This window comes from Chlamydotis macqueenii, chromosome 8, assembly GCF_036417535.1.
Source record: "Chlamydotis macqueenii isolate bChlMac1 chromosome 8, bChlMac1.mat, whole genome shotgun sequence".
NCBI lineage: Eukaryota > Metazoa > Chordata > Aves > Otidiformes > Otididae > Chlamydotis > Chlamydotis macqueenii.
Genome location: NC_141563.1, coordinates 3,279,648 through 3,302,797, shown reverse-complemented (window position 1 = coordinate 3,302,797; position 23,150 = coordinate 3,279,648). Strand labels below are relative to the sequence as shown.

Here is a 23,150-nt window from a genome sequence, read left to right as displayed (position 1 = left end):
TCCCACCTCCTCTGGGTCTGGGGTGTGCGTGGGAGGGAGATGGGTCCTGTTCCAGCCCTAGGACTGCAAACCCAGGGTGAGATGCCGTGACTGACTCTGCTGAGTCCTTTCCCTCAGCAGGGGTAAAGGAGATCCCTCCTTGTCACTGTCTGGGCACCCTGCCTAACAGAGGGACAAGGAAAGGTGATTCTCATGGCCAACTCTTCTCCGGAGAGGAGCAATGACACTGCTGGAAGGAAGTGTCTCTTCCCAGCTGCGGGAGGGAACATCCGTGATGACTTCAGCCTGTTTCCCAGCAGGTTCAGTGTTCAGAGAGGGACAGTCAGGGATTACTTCAGTCTGTTGCAAATGCTGTTCCCCAGGGATGACCCTTGTGCCTGTCAGGAGCTGTCAGCCCTGCAGCCCCAGGGACAGCTGGAGGGAGCCCAGAGGGGACAGAGAAAGTGCTGCCCTGGGCTGGGCCTCTGCTGCTGAGCTGGGCCGGGCTCCTGGGATGGAGGGAGCTGATGGTAACAGGGCAGCGCTGCAGAGAGACAGCTCTGCCCAGGAGCAGCTCCTCTGCCAAGCGCAGCAGGGCTGAGGGCTCTGCCTGCAGGAGCTGAGGGGAGAGGAGCGAGGCAGAGAGAGGATAAAGGCAGCCTGCGGTGGGAGGATGCCGAGAGCTCGGTGAGGCAGAAATCTTCACAGCCCTCTTTACGGTAAGTCCCTGGCTGCAGGGCATTGAAGCTGGTGTTCCTGGAGGGATCTCCTGGAGCTCGTTCATCCCACAGCCTGTAGGAACTGCCAGGACGATTCTCACAGTTTCCCCTGTGTAGGGGAGGAGGGGGACGAGCTCTTGAGCAGGGCTTCCCTGCTGCACCATCAGTAGGAGAGGGCATGATGTCTGCCCTGTGTGGGGGGTGAGTGCAAGGGTGCAAAGCCAGATGTGCAGCCAGGGGTGCCCAGGGCTGTCCTTCCGAGCTGGGTCCCTTCACCACTGTGTGTAGTGTGATGCGGCAGGGACTCAGCTGCCAGGGCTGTGGGGAGAAGCTGTGGGTGGAAGGAGAGACCCCTGACAGGACAGGGTCCTTCTGCTGTCGAGAGTGTGCTCCATGGGTCAGCGCTGCTTTAAGCTCCATGCTACCCCCAGGTCATTTCCAAAGGGATTTGTAAAGGGGATGGTCAAAGTGTGGTTTCCCTGAAAGGGAAGGAGTCTGTGCTTTGGGATCAGTCCTCTTGGTTGGCTGGGTGGGAAGTGGGAGAGGGGAATTTATTGTTCCACTCTTGAGGAGACACAGAGATGCCCGTTCTCTTTAGGACTCTCTGAGCTGCTCCTTAGCCCTTGCACAGGCAGAGCTGCCCCCACAACAGTTCCCTGCTGCCAGGAGGTGTTTGCAGGGCAGAGCTGAGCACACGGGGAGTGGGATGGGGCTCTGGTTCTGTGAGCACTGCCAGGGAAGAGACCTGGGCACAGAGAAGCGGTTCCCAGCAGAGACAGCTGCAGGTGGCAGACATTGTCAGAGAGGGAGAGGGAGCTGATGCCAGAAACATGGTGGGAGCGGGGATTCGGGCACCTCCCTGCCATGCCCTGCAGTGAAGGGACTGTTCCTGGAGCAATTCTCTGGTCTTCTTTTGTACACAGCAAAGCCTCCCCTGCCTCAGTGAAGGGGAACCTTGCCATCAGTTGCCTTCCCAGAAACCTGACCACCGAAGAGAGGGGTGAGGATGGCCACCAAAGAGGTTGAGCCAAGACACCAGCTCCATAGGTTTTGTCATGGAGATTTTTCCATGGAGGAAAAGCAACCAAACTTTCTCCTAACCTTTAGGGCCATAGACAATGCAATGTGTGCAGCTGGAAAAGCTCTGACTTTTTCTTCAGGACACTCCAGCTTTAGGATATTTGACTCTTTCCCCGGGGAGTCCTGCAGGGCTCCAGGCTGCCCTTCAGAGGGGCGCAACTGTCCCACGGTATCACTGCTTTTCCAGGTGCCCAGTGCAGGAAAATTTCCAGGGCTAGAGCCATGGAAATGCTGCTAGGCAGCTGTGTGCAGGCAGCTGTAATAAGCCCTCAGTGTCCCTGCCTGGGAGGAGAGCACCAAGATCGTCCCTGATTTTGAAGAGAAGGAGTGAGGTATAGGGTGGTGTACACTTGGAAACTGAATTCCTCTGCTCTCAGAAGTGTCCAGGTTTTTGGGGGGGAGAAACACGCGAGTGTGATTGTCCTCCAGCTCAAAAGAGGTGCCAGCACAGGGCAGCTGAGACCAGGGTCTGTCCTCATTCCACACTAAGGGACAGTTCCTTCACCTCTTGGCACTCACAGGATTTCACTTGGAGTGCAGCAGGAATGACAAGGACTCCAACAGTCCTCAGCTGTGGTGGAGCAACCAGAACAGAACAAACCAAAGACAATCCCCACAGCTCACCTCCAGAGCTGGGAGAACTGGTAGTGACAATGCAGAAAGCTCTCTGAAAAGAGAAGTGGATTTCATGTGAGTTCACTCCATCTTCCTATTTACTTATTGCCATAGTGCAGGACTGAATCCTGCAGAGACCACGGCACAGCTCCCTGCTCCCAGAGTCACCCTCAGCCAGCACCAAATACAGATCATGGAGGGGACTGGGAAAAGGTCTTCCTGAAAGGGGAGATGAATTCTTGGAGGTATCTATGAGTAACTGAATAGATTTTGCCTAAATAAATCTGTCCTAATTTATTCATGCATTTTCCTCCTTGGACAGCCTTAAATCGCAGTGGAAGGAAATGTCCAACAGCAGCTCCATCACTGAGTTCCTCCTCCTGGCATTCGCAGACACACGGGAGCTGCAGCTCTTGCACTTCTGGCTCTTCCTGGGCATCTACCTGGCTGCCCTCCTGGCCAACGGCCTCATCATCACTGCCACAGCCTGCGACCACCGCCTCCACACCCCCATGTACTTCTTCCTCCTCAACCTCTCTGTCCTTGACCTGGGCTCCATCTCCACCACTGTTCCCAAATCCATGGCCAATTCCCTCTGGGACACCAGGGACATCCCATATGCAGGATGTGCTGCACAGGTTTTTCTTTTTTTCTTTTTCGTGTCAGCTGAGTATTATCTTCTCACAGTCATGGCCTATGACCGCTATGCTGCCATCTGCAGACCCCTGCACTACGGGACCCTCCTGGGCAGCAGAGCTTGTGTCCACATGGCAGCAGCTGCCTGGGGCAGTGGGTTTCTCCATGCTCTGCTGCACACTGCCAGTACATTTTCACTGCCACTCTGCAAGGGCAATGCTGTGGACCAGTTCTTCTGTGAAATCCCCCAGATCCTCAAGCTCTCCTGCTCAGACTCCTACCTCAGGGAAGCTGGGCTTCTTGTGCTCAGTGTCTGTTTCTCATTTGGCTGTTTTGTGTTCATTGTTGTGTCCTATGTGCAGATCTTCAGGGCTGTGCTGAGGATCCCCTCTGAGCAGGGACGGCACAAAGCCTTTTCCATGTGCCTCCCTCACCTGGCTGTGGTCTCCCTGTTTCTCAGCACAGGTATCTTTGCTAACCTTAAGCCCCCCTCCATCTCCTCTCCGTCCTTGGACCTGGCAGTGTCATTTCTGTACTCGGTGGTGCCTCCAGCAGTGAACCCCCTCATCTACAGTATGAGGAACCAGGAGCTCAAGGATGCCCTATGGAAACTGGCCCAATGGACAACATGTCTCTATCAGGAGTCTGCCTCCCCTTGTCCTCATGTTTCCCAGAGTTTATCTTAAGCCACATGTCTGGATGTATTTCCCTGTGGTAATTCTATCTATATATAATTTTCTAGGTTTATACTGCTTCTCCCAAGGCTTGATCCTGTTAAGCCTTGCACAGCACTCTGTCAGATGTGACCAGTCCACTAGCTGTTCCTCAATAAATGGAAATCTCCTGGGTGTAGTGTCTGAAGGCTGGTTTCTTCCTCCAAAAATGTTGCAAAAGTAAATTGGTCTTTTAAAAAGGTTTTCCTCTCTGCGTTCTCCTGGTGTTTGGGGTTATGCTCACAGTACAATTCATTTCCATTGGACCAAAAAGTTCTGCTTTTAAAGGCTGTCTTCTTGGGGTCCAATGGCCGTAGAGATGGTGCATGGGCTCCCCAATTACCTCCTCAGACTGTTTCAGGTATGACTGGCTGATGGTATATACAATGTCTCTGGAAATTAATTTGGAAAGATAAGGACAGAATGGGGATGTGCCATGTGCCTTGGGCTGGGAGTGAATGGAAACTCAGAAGGTGAAACACCTTCAAAGTTCAAGTCCTTCAAAAGTGAAGCATTAAATCACCAAACCCACAAATGAGGACTCTGTATTGCCATGGCAGTCAGTGGGGACCCAGCGGGTAGAAGGAGGGGAGATGTGGGTGCTGCCTGAGAAGCCCCAGGGCCAGGACTCTGGTCCTGGGTAATGGGGCTGGTGGGGGCAGAGAAGAGGGCAAATGGAGCTGGTATTGAGGATCACTTACAATACGTCTGCAGGAGACCCTGAGACTGACTGGCCTGTGTTTCCTTCTGTCATTATTGCAAGCAGCAGCCCTAGGGCCAATGGGGAGGCTGAGACCTCTCTGTGTCCTCCAGGAGCTGCTGTGCCCTTCAGAGGGGCTGGGGCTGCAGTGTGAGTGCCCAGAGCTCTGCAGCACCCTGCAGTGGGCAGTGCCATGGGGCCAGCCCAGACTGGGCTGCAGTCCTGGGCTGAGCTGTGCTGGAGAAAGGACAGGGGAGGTGGGGAGAGGTGGGGAGTGGCCGGGCTTGAAAGAGACTGGGAGAGGAAAACTCCGGTATACAACCAAGCTGTGTGAGTGTGCAACATGGAGCACACAGCAGGTTTCGCACTGTGCAGAACCAGGTGACCCAGTAAAGGAAGCAAGGCACCGTGGGCACAGAAGGACCCTCAATTGTCGCCATGTTCCCTTGACACTCCAAGGAAGCTGCTTTAGGAGAATTGTCCCAGATCAGTCCCACAAGCGACCATTTCTATCTCTGCCCATACAGTCCATCCTTGAGAAGGGACCTTAGCTGTATGCTCACCGACATCCTCCTCCATAGCTCACTTGTGCTCAACTCCACCACCACTATTAATAAAAAGGAAACCTCTGATGCAACAAATCTCATAGCTGTTGTCACAGCTGGTCTGTCAGCCAAGCCCTTTCTCAGACAGCTCCAGCTAGATCAGGTGCTCATGGCCTTGTCTTGACACCTATCAAAAATCTCCATTGATGGAGATCCCACCAGCTGCTCTGGGTCCTTGCTCCAGTGTTTGGCTCTGAGGGATTTCTCAAAAACCCAGATCTCTCAGCCTCTCCATGTCCATAACGTGCTCCAGGCCCCAAGCATCTTTCTGCCCTCTGCAGGACTCGCTCCCGTCTGTCAGGGCCTTCCTTGTGCTGGTGAGCCCCATCCTGGACACAGCAGTCCTGTGCCCCTGCCAACTTCTTGCATACCTCCAGCCTACCTGCTGTGGGGCAGAGTGTGAGAAAGAGGAAGCCTTTGTGCTCTGCCAGGGCTGTTCAGCAACAGCCAAAATGCTGCTGTGTTATCAGCACTGGGTCAGTTACAGATCCAAAGCACAGCACGCTGTGCACTTCTACAAAGGAGTTAACTCTATCCTTGCCAGATCCAGGAAAGAGTTACAGTTCATAGAGACGAGGAGTGAACGATGCCTTTTAAATGACCTGAGGAAATCTGTGGATCATGGACCCTGGCTCTTATGGGGGACTCAGTGTCCCCAGTATTCACTGGCCAAGTGAGACAGAAGGATGCAAAACAGCCCAGGAGGTTTTTTGTGGTGCTTCTGGAACATTTCTTAGCACAGCTGCCAAATGGGGCACCCAGTCTTCTGCTCCCCTGGACATGGTACTCCCAAAAGAGGAAGAGCTTGTGAGGGATGTGAAGACCAGTGTCCACCTTGGCTCTAGTGACCATGAAATTGTGGTCTCCCAGATCCGCAGGAAATGGCGAAGGAGAGTAGCAGAGCACAGACCCTGGACATGCTCCAATGAGAACTCGGCTTATTGAAGACGCTGTCAGTTGGGATCCTGTGGGGTAACGTTAGCAGGGCTGCATGTATGCAGGAGGGGCAGTCCGCGGTGATTCGCGCGCTAGGCGCGGATAGGTCCATGGGCGCAGGGGGCAGGTGCATCCATGTACGTGGTGGGCATGGATAAGTCCATGGGCGCAGGGGCAGGTGCGTGGGGGGCACGGATAGATCCATGGGCGCAGGGGGCGGGTGCGTTCGCGTGCGTAGCGGGTGTACGGGTATTTAACCCTGTGTTGCGCAGCATTAAATTGAAGGCTTGGCTTGATGGTATCCGTGTGATGCCCTGCTTTCCCCGGAGCGGGGCTCTGGTGCATGCGGGGTAGGTGAGCTGGCAAGAGAGCCGGCAAGTGGTGACCCTGACGTGTGATGGTCTGGATGGTTTTGAGCTGGGGCCGCACGGCGGTCGTGCCTGCCTGCTCTTAGGATGGCATCCGTCTCTGATACAGTGAAGGTATTAAAGGCGTTGGGTAAAGATCTGAATTGTCCGGTGCACAGGGCACCGTTGACGGAGTTCATCCTATGGATGCAGAAAAGGGGCTTGATGAACAAGCCGGGAGAGGTGATGGAAGTGGTGCAGTTGCAGGTGGCGGGGAAGGAGTTACTGGAAGAAGGGGGTGTCGGAATGAAGAGTGTGGTGACGCAGCTAGAGACGTTAGATTAGGTTCGGTGAAAAGACTGCTGGCTAAGGCTTGAGAGGCGTGCGAAGTGTAGGTTGCGGCTTTAACTGCAATCAAAGGAGAAGGGCGGCCCTCGGAAGGGGAGGGGGACGAACAGGGTCGAGATGGTGCGGAGGGGATGAGGGGTGGAGCTCAGGTGGTCTGCCTGGTTCGGCCGGGAGCCTCTGATGGTGGTAAAGGGACGATGGAATTTGGGTGTACTCCCCCGTGTATCATGCCTTCCTTGCTGGAGGAGCCTGACCCGAAAGAACAACCCCCCAAATACGAGGACACAGAAATGCCCTCTGTCTCTCCTTCTGCCCCATCGGCTCCACCGCTTGTAAATTTGCAGAGGGGTGATAGTGAGGTGGGAGCCAGTTTCGAGGTGGCGCCCGAGGAGTCGCGGGATGCGGAGCGGGGTCCTAGCGCTTTCCCGGTGGGGAAAAGAGCCGCGGTCCCCGAGATCAAGGAGAAAGCGGCGGGTGATAGAGCCGCGGTCCTCCAGACCAGAACGACGAGATTGCACTGCTTCAAAGGAACATAAATCAGTTTTAACGAGTCTAACAAAAGTGTTAGAGGAGCAGAACTGTGCTATTAATAACACTGACCTGAAGAGCTTGTTGACTTGGGTGTCCGCTCACGTATCAAACGCAAACCTCTGTAATATCTATACAGTGGGCTCCCGGAACACCATAGGTATTGGACTGTGGGACTGTGTAATGCAGGGTGACCCTGCTGTTCAAAAGTTATTACCGGTGTGGCGTGTAATGTTTGAAGCCTTGAAGAATCACGCACAGAAAGGAGATTCAACAGCACCCGTTACCCCGTCCGCTCCTTCGTCCATGGAAACAAAGACCAACAGCGAGCCGGAAAATCCCTTTGATCCAGGTCCCAGAGATCCGGAAAAGGAGCCTGCAGTCTTTGGAGCTTCCTTGTTATAGAGGTGGCGTGTTTGTGTGTGTGTGCGTATAAGCATGAAGGAAATGGTATGAAATAAGGGGTGAATACTGTCTTGGTTTCAGCAGGGATGGAGTTAATTTTCCTCTCAGAAGCTTTGGATTTTGTGTGTGAAGAATGTTGATAAAATGCTCTGATAATAAGGGTTGTTGTGAATGAGACCAAGGACACTGTCTGGCTTTCCAAGTCTCGTTAATGAGCAGGTGCACAAGAATCTGGAAACAGGTAATTGGGAAGGACCATTCCCTCTTATGATGTGGGGGAAAGGATATGCTTGTGTCTCTACAGCAGCAGTGAACAAGTGGATCCCTGCACGATGGGTACGACCAGCGCTCCAAGCTGCCTTGCGTCCGTCGGATTGTTAACAACCTGTGTGGTAGCTCCATGGACATCAGTTATGGAAAGAACAAATGTGTGGGTAATTATGGTTAATGCCACAGGACAGGACATCATTTTTTTGTCTATATCATCTTCAAATAAGCCTTTTAGAACATGCTTGGTCAATCTGCCAGATCAGATAGCGGTAGGACGACAATTCTGTGTAAAATAACAGCAGCCGTGAGTGCTGAGTGCTAAATAACAAAGATGGAACTTTTGGGATCCCTAAAGATGGACTTCTGCCTATTTTCTTTAACTATTCAGGAGCTAATGTTACTAGAGGGGTAGTGATTGTAAATGCTTTAAGACCTATACATTGCAACGGTACAGCATGGTGTAATCACGCGAGCACATATCAAAATCCAGACAGCATAAAAGACCTAAACGAAGTACACACAGCTTTGAATCTGATTGCCAAGATAATATAGAGTTTTGGAAACCAGGTGAAATTATTGCTGCTTCAGTCTTTGCACTTGATGTGGCAAGTGGCTAGGCATTAACTATGCTAAATAAATTGGGCTTTTGGCTTGCTAAGTAAACACATGCAATTATATCAGTACTATTAACACTGTTAATTGATATAGGTTCTATACGCTATACTATTTCACAAAACAGAACCGCTGTTAGCCTGCAGAGCACATATTTGACAGGCCTTGTTGCATGTGCTGGCCACACATGCAGCAACATCTGGTCAGGCCTTGTTGTATGCGTTGGCCACGCATGCAGCAACGTCTAGTGGCTACTCTTTCACTGAATCTGCTGAGGATAAAACGGGGGTGACTCGGGGTGGGGGCGGGGAGAGGATCCGGAGCACACTTTATTAATAGCAGGGGACGCCCTGAAGGTGCTGTATCTGTCTCCTTTCTCTGCTCTGACCCAGCTGATAATTATCCTCTTGCTCGGCGGTGGTGTTATTGGCATAGTAGGGTGGGTAACAGAGTAGATAACAAAATCATGATTGTCAGGATTTTGATGGGCTTTGCTGCATGAATATGTTTGACTGAAAAAAAAAATCGAAAGTTAAGACTGATAGAAGCTTATTACAAATAGCTGTAAGATGTTTTACTCATTCATGCTTTTATATATTTATTTTAATTTGTATTTTGTGTGTATTAAAATGTGTGCAGATTGTAATAGATAAAGCGTTGAAACAAGCCTCTTCTCGTAAACAAACAAGGGGAGATGTAGGTCAGTGAAAACACACTGACCTTGGAAGTGGGATACAATCATAGTCGTTGGGAGAAAGCCACGGAATGAGAAGGGAACTTTAAATACAAGACATTGTTAATGGAATTTATGGCTGGTTTCAACAGAGGCCTGCAAAATTAGTCACTGGCTTTGTAGATAAGAAAGTTATTGAAGTTATTATGTTTGTAGTAATAGAGAATATCATAATAGAAAATTAGTAGAAAATAGTGAAATTTAGGGGGTTTTCTTAGATATATATATATAAGGTGTCATTAGTAATCTTATTAGCTTGTGTAGGGCATAGCTAGGTGGTTGCTACCCTTAGCTAAAAAATTGTGATACAAGGCATCATACTAGGTATAATCATTAACATTCCGTGCTTGGTCACCTGTCTATAAAAGTGATACAGAGAATAATACATCAGAACGCACACGCCATACGACGTCAGTTCCGACTGCCCATCTCACACGGTTGGGCTGTAGTGCCAGCCTGTCCAGCATGTCAAGCAGCAAAGCCGAACCAGGCCTTATACTACCCAGGCGTTAACCCTGGAGGTATGCTCCGAACCAGGTACGACAACTAGATATCACAGACTATGCGCTATTTGGCTGTTTCAAATACATTCATGTTGCGATCGACACTTGCTCCTGAGCTCTCTTCGTGTGTCCATTCACAACGTCCATAACACAAAATCCATCCTGCACCAGAGCTGGGCTTTTGCCTGCCTAGGGGTGCCTCGGGAGATAAAGACTGACAATGGGCCGAATTATCGATCACGGGTATTTTGCCACTTCCTGCAGACGTGGGGAGTTTGTCATACGTTTGGCATTCCTCTGAACAGCACCGGGCAAACAATTGTAGAACACGCACACAAAACCCTGAAAGCATAGCTAACGTGCTTAAGAGAGGGGGGAAAGAGCGGTGCGCCGGGGGTCTTGGTCAGTGAAGCGCTTGTGGTACTGAATCATATGTCCTTCGCTGACCCCCAATCCGTTTCCCCTATCCAAAACCATTTTTCCTCGCATCAGCCGCTGTTTGGGGGCAAGGCACTCCCAAAGGTCTGGTTCCGCCTTCCCAGGCTGGGAAGGTCCCGTTGATTTGCTAACATGGGGACGAGGGTGTGCTTGTATCTCCACAGGTGCGGGGACCCGATGGATCCCAGCCTGGTTGGTACAGCTATGGCTGGAGGATCAGCAGGGTAACCGAGCGGTGTGGCACTCTCCAGCTCATCCTAGTGGGATTAATCCTGATTGTGAGTCTTCCAGTGCCAGTGATAACGACTAATTTCTGGGAGCGGTTCACGAACTCAGCACGCGACGAAGGACTGACACAAATGAAGTTGGCATTAGATTATGCCCTTGCGAGGCCTGGCATCGGTTACAGCGACTTGGAGGGAGTCCTAGGTCTCCTAAGCTACTGCTGTTTGGACTTCAGCAAAAATGCTTCCTTGGCCTCGGAGAAGACAAGTGCGCATGCTGCCCAGTTAGTATTCAACGTCAGGGCTCTAAAAGACTGGGGGTAGTTTTCGGACCTCTTCAGTTTACCTAGATGGCTAAGAAATATTGTGTCCATAGGTCTGACGATCCTAGTAGTTGCTTTGATAAGGCTTTGTTTGTTTCTGTTATTGTTACCTTTCTTGCATGCTATGATTGAGGGGTTACTAGGCAACTATTCGTGATCAACTATGTTATAGCGGCATCCGCCTCAGGGTACCAGCCATTAGACTAGAATTATTTAGCATAGAGGAGGGGAATTGTGGGGAAACGTTAGAAGTGATGCACGTACGCTGGAGGGGCGGTCCGTGGTGACTCACACACTGGACGCGGATGAATCCATGAGTGCAGGGGTTAGGTGTGTCCATGTACGTGGTGGGCACGGATAAATCCATGAGTGTAGGGGTAGGTGTGTGGCGGGCACGGATGGGTCCATGGGAGCAGGGGGGCGGGTGCGTTCGCGTGTGTAGCGGGTGTACGGGTATTTAACCTGTGTTGCGCAGCATTAAATTGAAGTCTTGGCTTGACGGTATCCGTGTGATGCCCTGCTTTCCCCGGAGCGGGGCTTCGCTGCGTGCAGGGTAGGTAAGCCGGCAAGAGAAGACTGCAAGACACCTTCAGGTGCTGCCCTGTCTCTCAGCACTGCCTCATGACAGCTTGCAGCCAGCTCCATGGAGAGGGATGCAAGATTTGCTTCTTGCTTCCTCCACTCATTATGACATCACAAAATGTCTCGGAACAGCCCTGCTATGACATCATCCTGGTCTCTCAGCATCCTAAGATCCATCCCATCTGGTGCAACGGACTCTTCAGGACTGACCTTACCTAAGTAACCTCTGACTCCATCTCCATCCACTGCTGTGTTCTGGCTGGGCTCTGCCTTTTAGGCACACGCAACTCAGAGACCTTGCTGGAGAAGACAAAGGCTGAGAGTACCTCAAACCTATCTAGTCCTCCTCTTACTAAACCCAGCAGTGGCCACACATTCTCTTCCTTTCTTCTTGACCTTTTCCTCAAGTGGGAACAGCTGATTGTTGTGCCCCTGAACTCCCTTGCAAGTCTCAACTCTGCAGCTTTCCTAAAACCAACCCTATTTCTGAATCCCTTCTCTGTTTCAAGTCTCTGCAGCCATCTCCTGTATGCTTCCTTTTTGCCATGGAGCTTTCCCATGAGTTTCCTGCTTCCTCAAGCTTCTCTCCTGAATACCTCTTCTTCTTTTCCTGACTCTTGGTGCAGAAGGTCTTGGACTTGAAAAGCGCTGTCCTTGAAGACCAGAGTCAGCCTTAGTCGTCACGATCATTAGATACCAGGGTCTCACCTCCCCAGGAGAATGAGGAAGGACAATAGAAAAGTGCAGATGCCCGACCTCAGAGGAGGAGGCTTTGGCCTAGTGGTGTGGTTTGTAGTGGGGGAGCCCATGTGAGCAGCACAGAAGGGCAGCAGAGCTCAGTAGAGCTGGTCCAGAAAGCAAAGCACATCCTGCGCTACATCAAGAGAAGCGTGGCCAGCAGGTCGAGGAAGTATTGCATCCAGTTCTGGAGCCCCCAACATAAAGACAAGGACCAGTTGGAGAGGGTCCAGAGGAGGCCATGAAGATGATAAGAGGGCTGGAGCACCTCTCCTATGAGGAAACACTGGGAGAGCTGGGGCTGTTCAGCCTGGAGAAGAGGAGGCTCCCAGGAGACCACTCTAGTGGCCTTCCACTTCCTCAAGGGGGCCTACAGCAAAGACAGGGAGAGACTGCTCAGTAGGGCTTGTTGTGACAGGATGAGAAGTAACGGATTTAAAATAGAGGGAGGTAGATTTAGGTTAGACATTAGGCAAAGTTTTTTTTTTACACTAAGGGCGGTAGAACATTGGAACAGGTTGCTCAGAGAGGTGGTGGATGCCCCATCCCTGGAAACATTCAAGGCCAGGCTGGATGAGGCTCTGAGCAACCTGATCTAGTCGGGGATGTCCTATCTCCTTGAAAGGGAGTTGGACTAGATGACCCTTGAGGGTCCCTTCTACCCCTTCTCCTCAGGGCTGCTCTCAATCCATTCTCCGCCCAGCCTGTATTTGTGCCTGGGATTGCCACGACCCAGGTGCAGGACCTTTCACTTGGCCTGGTTGAACTTCATGAGGTTGGCACGGGCCCACCTCTCCAGCCTGTCAAGGTCCCTCTGGATGGCATCCCTCCCATCCAGTGTGTCAACAGTACCACACAGCTTGGTGTCATCGGCGAACTTGCTGAGGGTGCAATCCGCCCCACTGTCCATGTCGCCGATAAAGATGTTGAAGAGGGCCGGGCCCAACATGGACCCCTGAGGGACACCACTCGTCACCTGTCTCCACATGGACATTGAGCCATTGACCACCACTCTCTGTGTGTGGCTGACCAGCCAATTCCTTATCCACCGAGTGGTCCATCCATCAAACCCATAACTCTCCACTTTAGAGAGCAGGATGTCATGCGGGACAGTGTCAAAAGCATTGCACAAATCCAGGTAGATTATATCCATTGCTTGTCCCTTGTCCACCAAAGGTGTCACCCCGTCATAGAAGGCCACCAACTTGGTCAAGCACGATCTGCCTTTGGAGAAGCCGTGTTGGCTGTCACCAACCACCTCCTTGCTCTCCATGTGCCTTAGCATGGTTTCCAGGAGAATCTACTCCATGACCTTGCCAGGCACAGAGGTGAGGCTGACAGGCCTGGAGTTGCCCTGCATCTATCTCCTGTATGCTTCCTTTTTGCCATGGAGCTTTCCCAGGAATTTCCTGCTTCCTCCAGCTTCTCTCCTGAATATCTCTTCTGCTTTTCCTGACTGTTGGTGCAGAGGGTCTTGGACTTGAAAAGCGCTGTCCTTGAAGACCAGCTCTACTGAGCTCTTGCTGCCCTTCTGTGCTGCTCACATGGGCTCCCCCACTAAAATCACAAGACTAGGCCAAAGTCTCCTCCTCTGAGGTCGGCCATCTGCACTTTTCTATTTTCCTTCCTCTTTCTCCTTGGGAGGTGAGACTCTGATCGTGACAACTAAGGCTAACTCTGGCTTTCACATCCATAGCCCTACCTTCCTTCTTTGTGAGTAACAGGTGCAAATGAGTTTCATCATTGTCGGCCCATCTGACACCCGATCTACAGACACCCGTTTCCCAAACTGTCTCAAGACACTCCAGAAACCTCCAGAATTTTTTGCATGCTGTTTTGCTCCCCTTTCAGGTACTCCCAGGGTCATTGGTCATTAAATTATCCATGAGGACTTGAACGGGTTCTTTGTCTCCCACAGAAGTGTCCTCCTCAGCCTGAGGACATTGGTGCATGTCTGCCCTGGAGGTGAAGCGGACAATAGCAAGGAAGAGAGGATTTTGAAAGTGGTTTTGGGTGTGGACATCCTGTGATACAGGAACATCGTGAAGCCTGTTGGATTAATCCATGATGGTATCATCAATGGGAAGGATAAACGATGGGGAAGAGAAGAACCAGGAGGGTTTGAGAGTGACGGAACACTTGCAGAGACCTCCGTGGGAGATGTTTTGTGTTCATGTGCTCTTGTATATCTACTGGATGGAGACGTTAAGGCCTTGAGTCTCTGCAGTGGTGGGATTCAGACACTGGCCAAAGGCACTGAATTGGTCTGAGATGGCCTGGCTGGTGCCCGTCACACCGCTGCTCTGAATGGGGCTGGGCTTCCTGCACAGGGCCGCTGCTGTCTGTGCCAGCTGCATGCAGCTGTGCTGCAGAGCCCTGGCGTCTCGCGTAGCACTACAAGCCCATGCTTGGCCATCAAACCCACATTCAACTGCCCTGATTGAGGTCAGGCAGAGGAAGGACGTATGTGGGACAAGTGCCATTCTACCCAAAGGACAGGTGGAAAATACAGCTGATGGTGAAGAGAAAGGCAAACTGAGCTCTCCCTGTGCTACTCCACGTGCTCAGCTGAACACCTCTGCCCTCTGTCTGAACATCATGACTTGGGAAAGGTTCGCTTGTCCTGCATGTGGGCTTCTGCTATCCTTTCACCTCCTCAAAGGGATTCCCCACCAGCCCCCAAGAGACACCTTCAGGTGCTGGCCTGTCTCTCAGCACTGCCTCATGACAGCTTGCAGCCAGCTCCACGGAGAGGGATGCAGGATTTGCTTCTTGCTTCTTCCACTCATTATGACATCACAAAATGTCTTGGAACAGCCCTGCTATGACATCATCCTGGTCTCTCAGCATCCTAAGATCCATCCCATCTGGTGCAACGGACTCTTCAGGACTGACCTTACCTAAGTAACCTCTGACTCCATCTCCATCCACTGCTGTGTTCTGGCTGGGCTCTGCCTTTTAGGCACACGCAACTCAGAGACCTTGCTGGAGAAGACAAAGGCTGAGAGTACCTCCAACCTATCTATTCCTCCTCTTGCTAAACCCAGCAGTGGCCACACATTCTTTTCATTTCTTCTTGACCTTTTCCTCAAGTAGGAACAGCTGATTGTTGTGCCCCTGAGCTTCTTTAGCCCCCAACATAAAAAGGACATGGACCAGTTGGAGAGGGTCCAGAGGAGGCCACAAAGATGATAAAAGGGCTGGAGCACCTCTCCTATGAGGACAGGCTGAGAGAGTTGTGGCTGTCCAGCCTGGAGAAGAGGAGGCTCCGGGGAGACCTGATAGCGGTCTTCCAGTACCTCAAGGGGGCCTACAAGAAGATGGGGAGAGGCTGTTCAGTAGGGCCTGTTGCCATAGGACAAGAGGTAATGGTTTTAAAATAGAGGGGGGTAGATTTAGATTGGAAATTAGGAAAAAAATTTTTACAATGCTAGTTATAGAACACTGGAACAGGTTGCCCAGAATGGTGGTAGAAGCCCCATCCCTGGAAACGTTCAAGGCCAGGCTGGATGAGGCTCTGAGCAACCTGACCTAGTCAGGGATGTCCCTGCTCCTTGTAGGGGGGTTGGACTAGATGACCTTTGAAGGTCCCTTCCAACCCTAACCATTCTATGATTCTATGATTCTTCCCTGAAAATTGTTGCACTAGTCTCCAATAGGCAGAGTAGAAGGAATAGCTTTGGTTCTGACCCTCTTGAAGGGACCTCTCGTGCTTATTTAAAAGAAATGAACAATGAATACTGTGGCCAGGATTAGAGAGGCCCTGCCTCCAGCCAGGTGGAGAAGAGGGACAACAGAGTTTATTGGACTGTGTGGATCCGATGGCCTGGCACATCAGACCCACAAGAGTACAAAGCTCTAGTGGATACTGGTGCACAATGTACCTTGATGCCATCAAGATATAATGGGGCAGAACCCATTTGTATTTCTGGAGTGACAGGAGGATCCCAAGAGTTGTCTGTATTGGAGGCTGAAGTGAGCCTGACAGGGAATGAGTGGCAAAAGCACCCCATAGTGACTGGCCCAGATGCTCCATGCATTCTTGGTATAGATTACCTCAGAAGGGGGTATTTCAAGGACCCAAAAGGTGGGCTTTTGGTGTAGGTGCTTTGGAGATGGAGGAAATTATACAGTTGTCCACCTTGCCTGGTCTGTCAGAGGATCCTTCTGTTGTGGGGTTGCTGAAGGTTGAAGAACAACAGGTGCCAATTGCTACCACAACTGTGCACCGGTGGCAGTATCGCACCAACCGAGACTCCCTGATCCCCATCCATAAGCTGATTCATTGGCTGGAGAGCCAGGGAGTGATCAGCAAGTCCCGCTCACCTTTTAACAGTCCCATACGGCCAGTGAGAAAATCAAGTGGAGAGTGGAGGTTAACAGTGGACTATCGTGGCCTGAATGAGGTAACACCACCACTGAGTGCTGCTGTGCCAGACATATTAGAACTTCAGTATGAGCTGGAATCCAAGGCAGCCAAGTGGTGCGCCACCATTGATATTGCCGACGCGTGTTTTTCAATCCCATTGGCAGCAGAATGCAGGCCACAGTTTGCTTTCACTTGGAGGGGGGTCCAGTACACTTGGAATCGACTGCCCCAGGGGTGGAAACACAGCCCCACTGTCTGCCATGGGCTGATCCTGACTGCACTGGAAAAGGGTGGAGCTCCAGAGCACCTGCAGTACATTGATGACATCATCGTATGGGGCAACACAGCAGCAGAAGTTTTTCAAAAAGGGGAGAAAATAATTAAAATCCTCCTGAAAGCTGGGTTTTCCATAAAATGATGTAAGGTGAAAGGACCTGCAAGAGAGATACAGTTTTTGGGGATAAAATGGCAAGATGGGCGTCGTCAGATTCAAATAGATATAGTCAACAAAATAACAGCTATGGCTGCACCGACTGACAAAAAGGAAACGCAAGCTTTCCTGGGCGTTGTGGGTTTCTGGAGGATGCATATTCCAAATTACAGTATGATTGTAAACCCTCTCTATGAAGTGACTCGAAAGAAGAATGATTTTAAATGGGGCCCTGAACAACAGCAGGCTTTTGAACAAATTAAACAAGAAATTGTTCACGTGGTGGCTCTTGGGCCAGTCTGGACAGGGCAAGAGGTAAGAAATGTGCTCTACACCACAGCTGGGGAGAATGGCCCTACCTGGAGTCTCTGGCAGAAAGTGCCAGGGGAAACCCGTGGTCGACCCCTTGGGTTTTGGAGCCGGGGATATAAAGGATCTGAGGCCTGCTATACTCCAACCGAAAAAGAAACCCTGTCAGCATATGAAGGAGTTTGAGCTGCTTCAGAAGTGATTGGTACTGAAGCACAGCTCCTCCTGGCACCCCAACTGCCAGAGCTGGGCTGGATGTTCAAAGGAAGGGTCCCCTCTGCGCATCATGCAACGGATGCGACATGGAGCAAGCGGGTTGCACTGCTTACACAGTGGAGCCGAATAGGAAACCCCAATCACCCAGGCATATTAGAAGTAATTACAGACTGGCCAGAAGGCAAAGATTTTGGAAAGCCACCAGAGGAAGAGGTAACGTGCTGAAGAGGCCCCACCATATAACAACCTCCCAGAAAATGAGCAGCAGTATGCCCTATTTACTGATGGGTCCTGTCGTACTGTAGGAAAGCATCGGAAGTGGAAAGCTGCTGTGTGGAGTCCTACACGACGAGTGGCAGAAGCTGCTGAAGGCCAAGGTGAATCGAGTTTGCGGAGGTGAAGGCCATCCAGCTGGCTTTAAACATTGCTGAATGGGAAAAATGGCCTGTGCTCTATCTCTACACCGACTCATGGATGGTGGCAAACGCTCTGTGGGGATGGTTAAAGCAATGGAAGCAGAGCAACTGGCAGCGCAGGGGCAAACCTATCTGGGCTGCCACTTTGTGGCAAGATATTGCTGCCCGGTTAGAGCATCTGGTTGTAAAAATACGTCACGTAGATGCCCATGTACCCAAGAGTCGGGCCACTGAAGAACATCAAAACAACCAGCAAGTGGATCAAGCTGCTAAAATTGAAGTGGCTCAGGTGGATCTGGACAGGCAGCATGAGGGTGAACTATTTTTAGCTCAGTGGGCCCATGATACCTCAGGCCATCAGGGAAGAGATGCAACATACAAATGGGCTCGTGATTGAGGGGTGGATTTAACCATGGACACTATTGCACAGGTTATCCTTGAATGTGAAATATGTGCTGCAATCAAACAAGCCAAGCGGTTAAAGCCTCTGTGGTATGGAGGACGATGGCTGAAGTATAAATATGGAGAGGCCTGGCAAATTGATTACATCACACTCCCACAAACTCGCCAAGGCAAGTGCTATGTACTTACAATGGCTGGAAACATATCCTGTACCCCATGCCACTGCCCGAAACACCATCCTGGGCCTTGAGAAACAAGTCTTATGGCGACATGGCACTCCAGAAAGAATTGAATCAGACAATGGTACCCACTTCCGAAACAACCTTCTAGACACCTGGGCCAAAGAGCATGGCATCGAGTGGGTATACCACATCCCCTATCACGCACCAGCCTCTGGAAAAATTGAAAGGTATAATGGGCTGCTGAAAACTACAATGAAAGCAATGGGTGGTGGAACCTTCAAAAATTGGGATAAACATTTAGCAAAAGCCACTTGGCTAGTCAACACTCGGGGGTCCACCAATCGAGCTGGCCCTGCCCAATCTGAACTTCTACATACTGTGGAAGGGGATAAAGTCCCTGTGGTGCATGTAAGGAATATACTGGGGAAGACAGTCTGGGTCACTTCTCCCTTGGGCAAAGGCAAACCCATGCATGGGATTGCTTTTGCTCAAGGACCTGGGTGTACTTGGTGGGTAATGCAGGAGGATGGGAAAGTCCGATGTGTACCTCAAGGAGATCTAATTTTAGGTGAAAAGAGCCAATAATTTGAAGTGCTTGATGTCAGTTACTATACAGTACTGTATGTCATTATCTAGCTATTAAATGTCCCTCCTTGCTTTTTCCTGCTCCATGCCCTGAGAGACTTATGTTGTGTCAAAAGTATTATAGTAAAATCATCTAGACCAACAAAGAATGAACTTTAATAAAACAGGAACAATTGCAGCAGTGATGCAACCAGAACTGGCTCTTGCTACTAGCACCTACCAACAGATCTTCAGCCTGCAGACTATGAACTTGCTAAATCACTTGTACCAGATAGACTACCTGAGGAAACACTGTGTTGTCTGTCCTACACTGAGAGACGGTTATGACAGATGGAGCCCTAAGTTATGGACTGGATAAACTCAACAGACCTTTTGAAGACTGGGCCATGGACCAAGAGAGTTACATCTGTGTGTCTGCATACAAGTAGATCAAAGGAAGAAAAAGTTGATGATGAATCGGAAAGTGTAGGATCTGGGCATGGTGTAGATGGTATGGAATAAGGGGTGGATAATGGTTCTGGCTAGGATAGAGTTAATATTTACCTGAGCTGGGTGGAGAACTGAAGCTGGTAGCCCCTATGGCTGGGATAGTTAACTAATTAACTAACAGCTGGGGTTAATTTACCCAAATTGGCCAAAGGGCTATTCCATCCCATCTGACATCTGCTCAGTATAAAAGTGAGGAGGGTGTTGAAGGGAGTCTCCCTGCTATTTGGAAGAGACTGGATGTGGAGATCTGTTGTGAGCTATTGTACTGTATTTGTGTTCCATCACTGTTTTGTTTTCTTCTGTCATTACTGCTAAATTTACTTTTTGTTCAGTCTCAACGCACGTGTTTGTTTTTTTTTTTCTTCTGGTTTTCTTTTGTTTACCAAATCTCGTCCTATTCTCTCGGAAAGTGGGGGGAGTGAGAGAGAGACTGCGTAGTCTGGTCCCTGTCGGGGCTGAACTACGACACCCTGGCAGAGTGGCAGTGAAAATGTATTGGCAGTGTGCAGCACAGCAGTGAGAAACCCACTGCCCCAGACAGCTGCTGCCATGTGGACACCAGCTCTGCTGCCCAGGAGGGTCCTGTAGTGCAGGGGTTTGCAGATGGCAACATAGTGGTCATAGGCCATGATGGTGAGAAGAAAATACTCTGCAGATATAAAACAGAAAAAAAAGAATAGCTGGGCTACACATCCTTGGAAAGAGATTTTCCTGCTGTCCCAGAGGGAATTGACTGTGGATTTGGGGACAGTGGTGGAGATGGAGCCCAGGTCAAGGAGGGAGAGGTTGAGGAGGAAGAAGTACATGGGGGTGTGGAGGCGGTGGTCGCAGGCTATGGCAGTGATGATGAGGCCGTTGGCCAGGAGGGCAGCCAGGGAGATGCCCAGGAAGAGCCAGAAGTGCAAGAGCTGCAGCTCCCGTGTGTCTGCGAATGCCAGGAGGAGGAACTCAGTGATGGAGCTGCTGTTGGACATTTCCTTCTTCTGGGCACTGGGGCCTGTCCAAGGAGGAAAAGGCAATGAAAGGTTAGGACAGACAAATCTGAGCAATACCTCTTCCATTTCTCACAAAACTCCCACTCCTCTAGCCTTTTCCCTTCCAGAAAACCATCATGCAGCTCCCTAGCTGAGCTCTGTTTTATTGGCGGGTGAGGGTGCAGATGATTAAAATGTAGATGGTCTCCACACTCCCCTCTCCAGGGAAGAGCTGTCAGCTCCTGGATGCCCTAAAGATGGGGTGTCCTTAACAGAGAGCCAGTTTCATCCACACCTTATGGACTGCATTGCCCAGAGACCCACAGGCCAGAAGAGGGCTTGGCCACCTTGCTCCCATGGACACATCTGCACGGCAAGGCCTGCAGAGTCACTGGCTGAGCTGCTGCTGAGTCCCCACCCCCAGAGAGCCCGAAAACAAGAGCAGCAGCAGCAGGGGCAGGTGGAAAAAGAAGGAGAAATGCCCCAGTGCTTCTGCCCAGGGAGGCAAGGCCAGGGAGGGACTGAGGGGCACTGGAGAGGCTCTCCTGTGCTGTAGCTCTGGCTGAAGATTCTAAAACTCACAGAGCCCATCCCACCCACCGTGTGCTCACCTCAAGGCACCTCCTGGCAGGAGGACACTGCCCTGGCCCATCTTTCTGTTGGCCAGCCCTAAGGAGCAGGTCAGAAAAACACTGAAGAGATGACTGATCTTTCTGTAGGCAAAGGAATGGATGAAGGAGCTTTATCAAGTTCCTCGCAGACCTGCTGATCTGTCAGTGTAATGCTATAGGAGCCTCCTTCTCTTGTCCAAACCCAACAGCTGCATTGCTGTTCCCTCACAGTCACAGCAGGAAACCGAGAGCACAGACCCTGGAAAGCACCTTTCCTTTCAGGTAGCCCCTGCCTGCTTGTGCTTCTTGACAAGCTGCCTCTGCCCATGTCCTGGGAGTGACCTGGAGCTGTGAGAAGCTCTGAGCCATGCAGCACCCTCTGGACAGCAGAAGGACCCTACCCTGATGGGGGTCTGTCCTCCCACCCACAGCTTCTTTACCCAGCGCCGTGGGGAGTTCACAAAAGGAGGCTGAGTGCTGAGCTTGGCAGAGGCAGGGTCCCTGCCCCAGCACACAGCCCCTGGGGCGCAGGGACCCTGCTCTGAAGGACAGCCCTGGGCACCCTTGGCTGCACACACACATTCACACCCTGCAGCCGTCCCTGGGAGAAGGCAGCCATCGTGCCCTCTCCTTCTGGCAGTGCAGCAGGGAATCCCTGCTCTGGAGCATCTCCTCCTCCTCCTCTACACTGCAGAGAGATCTCTGTGGGCCAAGGCAGCTGGACGAGACCCCTCCAGGAACCTCCTGTTCGTTGCCCTGCAGCCAGAGACTTACCGTGCAGAGGGCTGTGAAGGTTTCTTCTCCAGTGAGCTCTCAGCCCAGGCTGCCTTTAACCTCTCTCTGCCCTGCCTGTCCCCACTCAGTGCCTGCAGCAGTGCCCTCAACCCTGCTGCGCTTTGCAGAGCAGCTGCTCCTGGGCAGAGCTGTCTCTCTGCCGTTCTGCCTCCTTGCCGTGAGCTCCTTGTGTCCCAGGGGCCTGGAGCAGCTCAGCAGCAGAGGCATTGTAATGACCTCTCTGGTGGGTTTGGGGACAAGTTCATGAACCTCGGACATGGTGGGGAATCATAGAATCATAGAATGGTTAGAGTTGGAAGGGACCTTCAAAGGTCATCTAGTCCAACCCCCCTGCAAGGAGCAGGGACATCCCCGATTAGATCAGGTTCCTCAGAGCGTCATCCAATCTGGCCTTGAACGTTTCCAGGGATGGGGCATCAACCACCTCTCTGGGCAACCTCTTCCAGTGTTCTATAACCCTTAGTGTAAAAATTTTTTTCCTAATGTCCAATCTAAATCTAACTCCCTCTATTTTAAAACCATTTCCTCTCATCCTACTGCAGCAGGCCCTACTAAACAGCCTCTCCCCATCTTTCTTGTAGGCCCCCTGGAGGTACTGGAAGACCGCTATAAGATCTCCCCAGAGCCTCCTCTTCTCCAGGCTAAACAGCCCCAACTCTCTCAGCCTGTCCTCGTAGGAAAGGTGCTCCACCCTTCTTATAATCTTTGTGGCCCTCCTCTGGACCTTCTCCAACTGGTCCATGTCCTTCTTGTGTTGGGGGCTCCAGAGCTGGACACAGTACTCCAGGTGGGATCTCACCAGGGTGGAGTAGAGGGGAAGAATCACCTCCCTCGACCTGCTGGCCATGCTTCTCTTGATGCAGCCCAGGATGCGGTTGGCCTTCTGGGCTGCAAGGGCGCGTTGCCTGCTCATGTTGAGCTTCTTGTCCACCAGCACTCCCAAGTCCTTCTCCTCAGGGCTGCTCTCAATCCATTCCCCGCCCAGCCTGGATTTGTGCCTGGGATTGCCACGACCCAGGTGCAGGACCTTGCACTTGGCCTGGTTGAACTTCATGAGGTTGGCACGGACCCACCTCTCCAGCCTGTCAAGGTCCCTCTGGATGGCATCCCTCCCTTCCAGCATGTCGACGGCACCACACAACTTGGTGTCATTGGTGAACTTGCTGAGGGTGCACTCTATCCCACTGTCCATGTCGCCGACAAAGATGTTGAACAGGGCCAGGCCCAACACGGACCCCTGAGGGACACCACTCTTCACCGGTCTCCATTTGGACGTTGAGCCGTTAACCACCACTCTCTGAGTGCGGCCATCCAGCCAACTCCTTATGCACCGAGTGG

General features: G+C 51.4%; 2 protein-coding genes across 2 annotated transcripts in view; one reads left to right on the top strand and one right to left on the bottom strand.

The window, feature by feature from the left end:
- Positions 1 to 20,493, bottom strand: part of LOC147599879 (olfactory receptor 14J1-like) — a 45,711-nt gene extending 25,218 nt beyond the window's left edge. The window contains exon 1 of the mRNA XM_086753711.1: positions 20,153 to 20,493. Coding sequence (XP_086609837.1) covers positions 20,153 to 20,493 — 341 coding nt within the window. The remainder of the gene's footprint in view (positions 1 to 20,152) is intronic.
- LOC147599880 (olfactory receptor 14J1-like) lies at positions 3,083 to 3,715 on the top strand. The gene has a single exon (XM_086753494.1). It carries the CDS (start codon positions 3,083 to 3,085, stop codon positions 3,713 to 3,715), a length of 633 nt encoding a protein of 210 aa, XP_086609620.1.
- Positions 20,494 to 23,150: the final 2,657 nt, after the last annotated feature.

What these genes read in the sequence shown, in the direction of transcription:
- LOC147599880 (XM_086753494.1), top strand. Translation starts at nt 3,083, where the DNA reads ATGGCCTATGACCGCTATGCTGCCATCTGCAGACCCCTGCACTACGGG.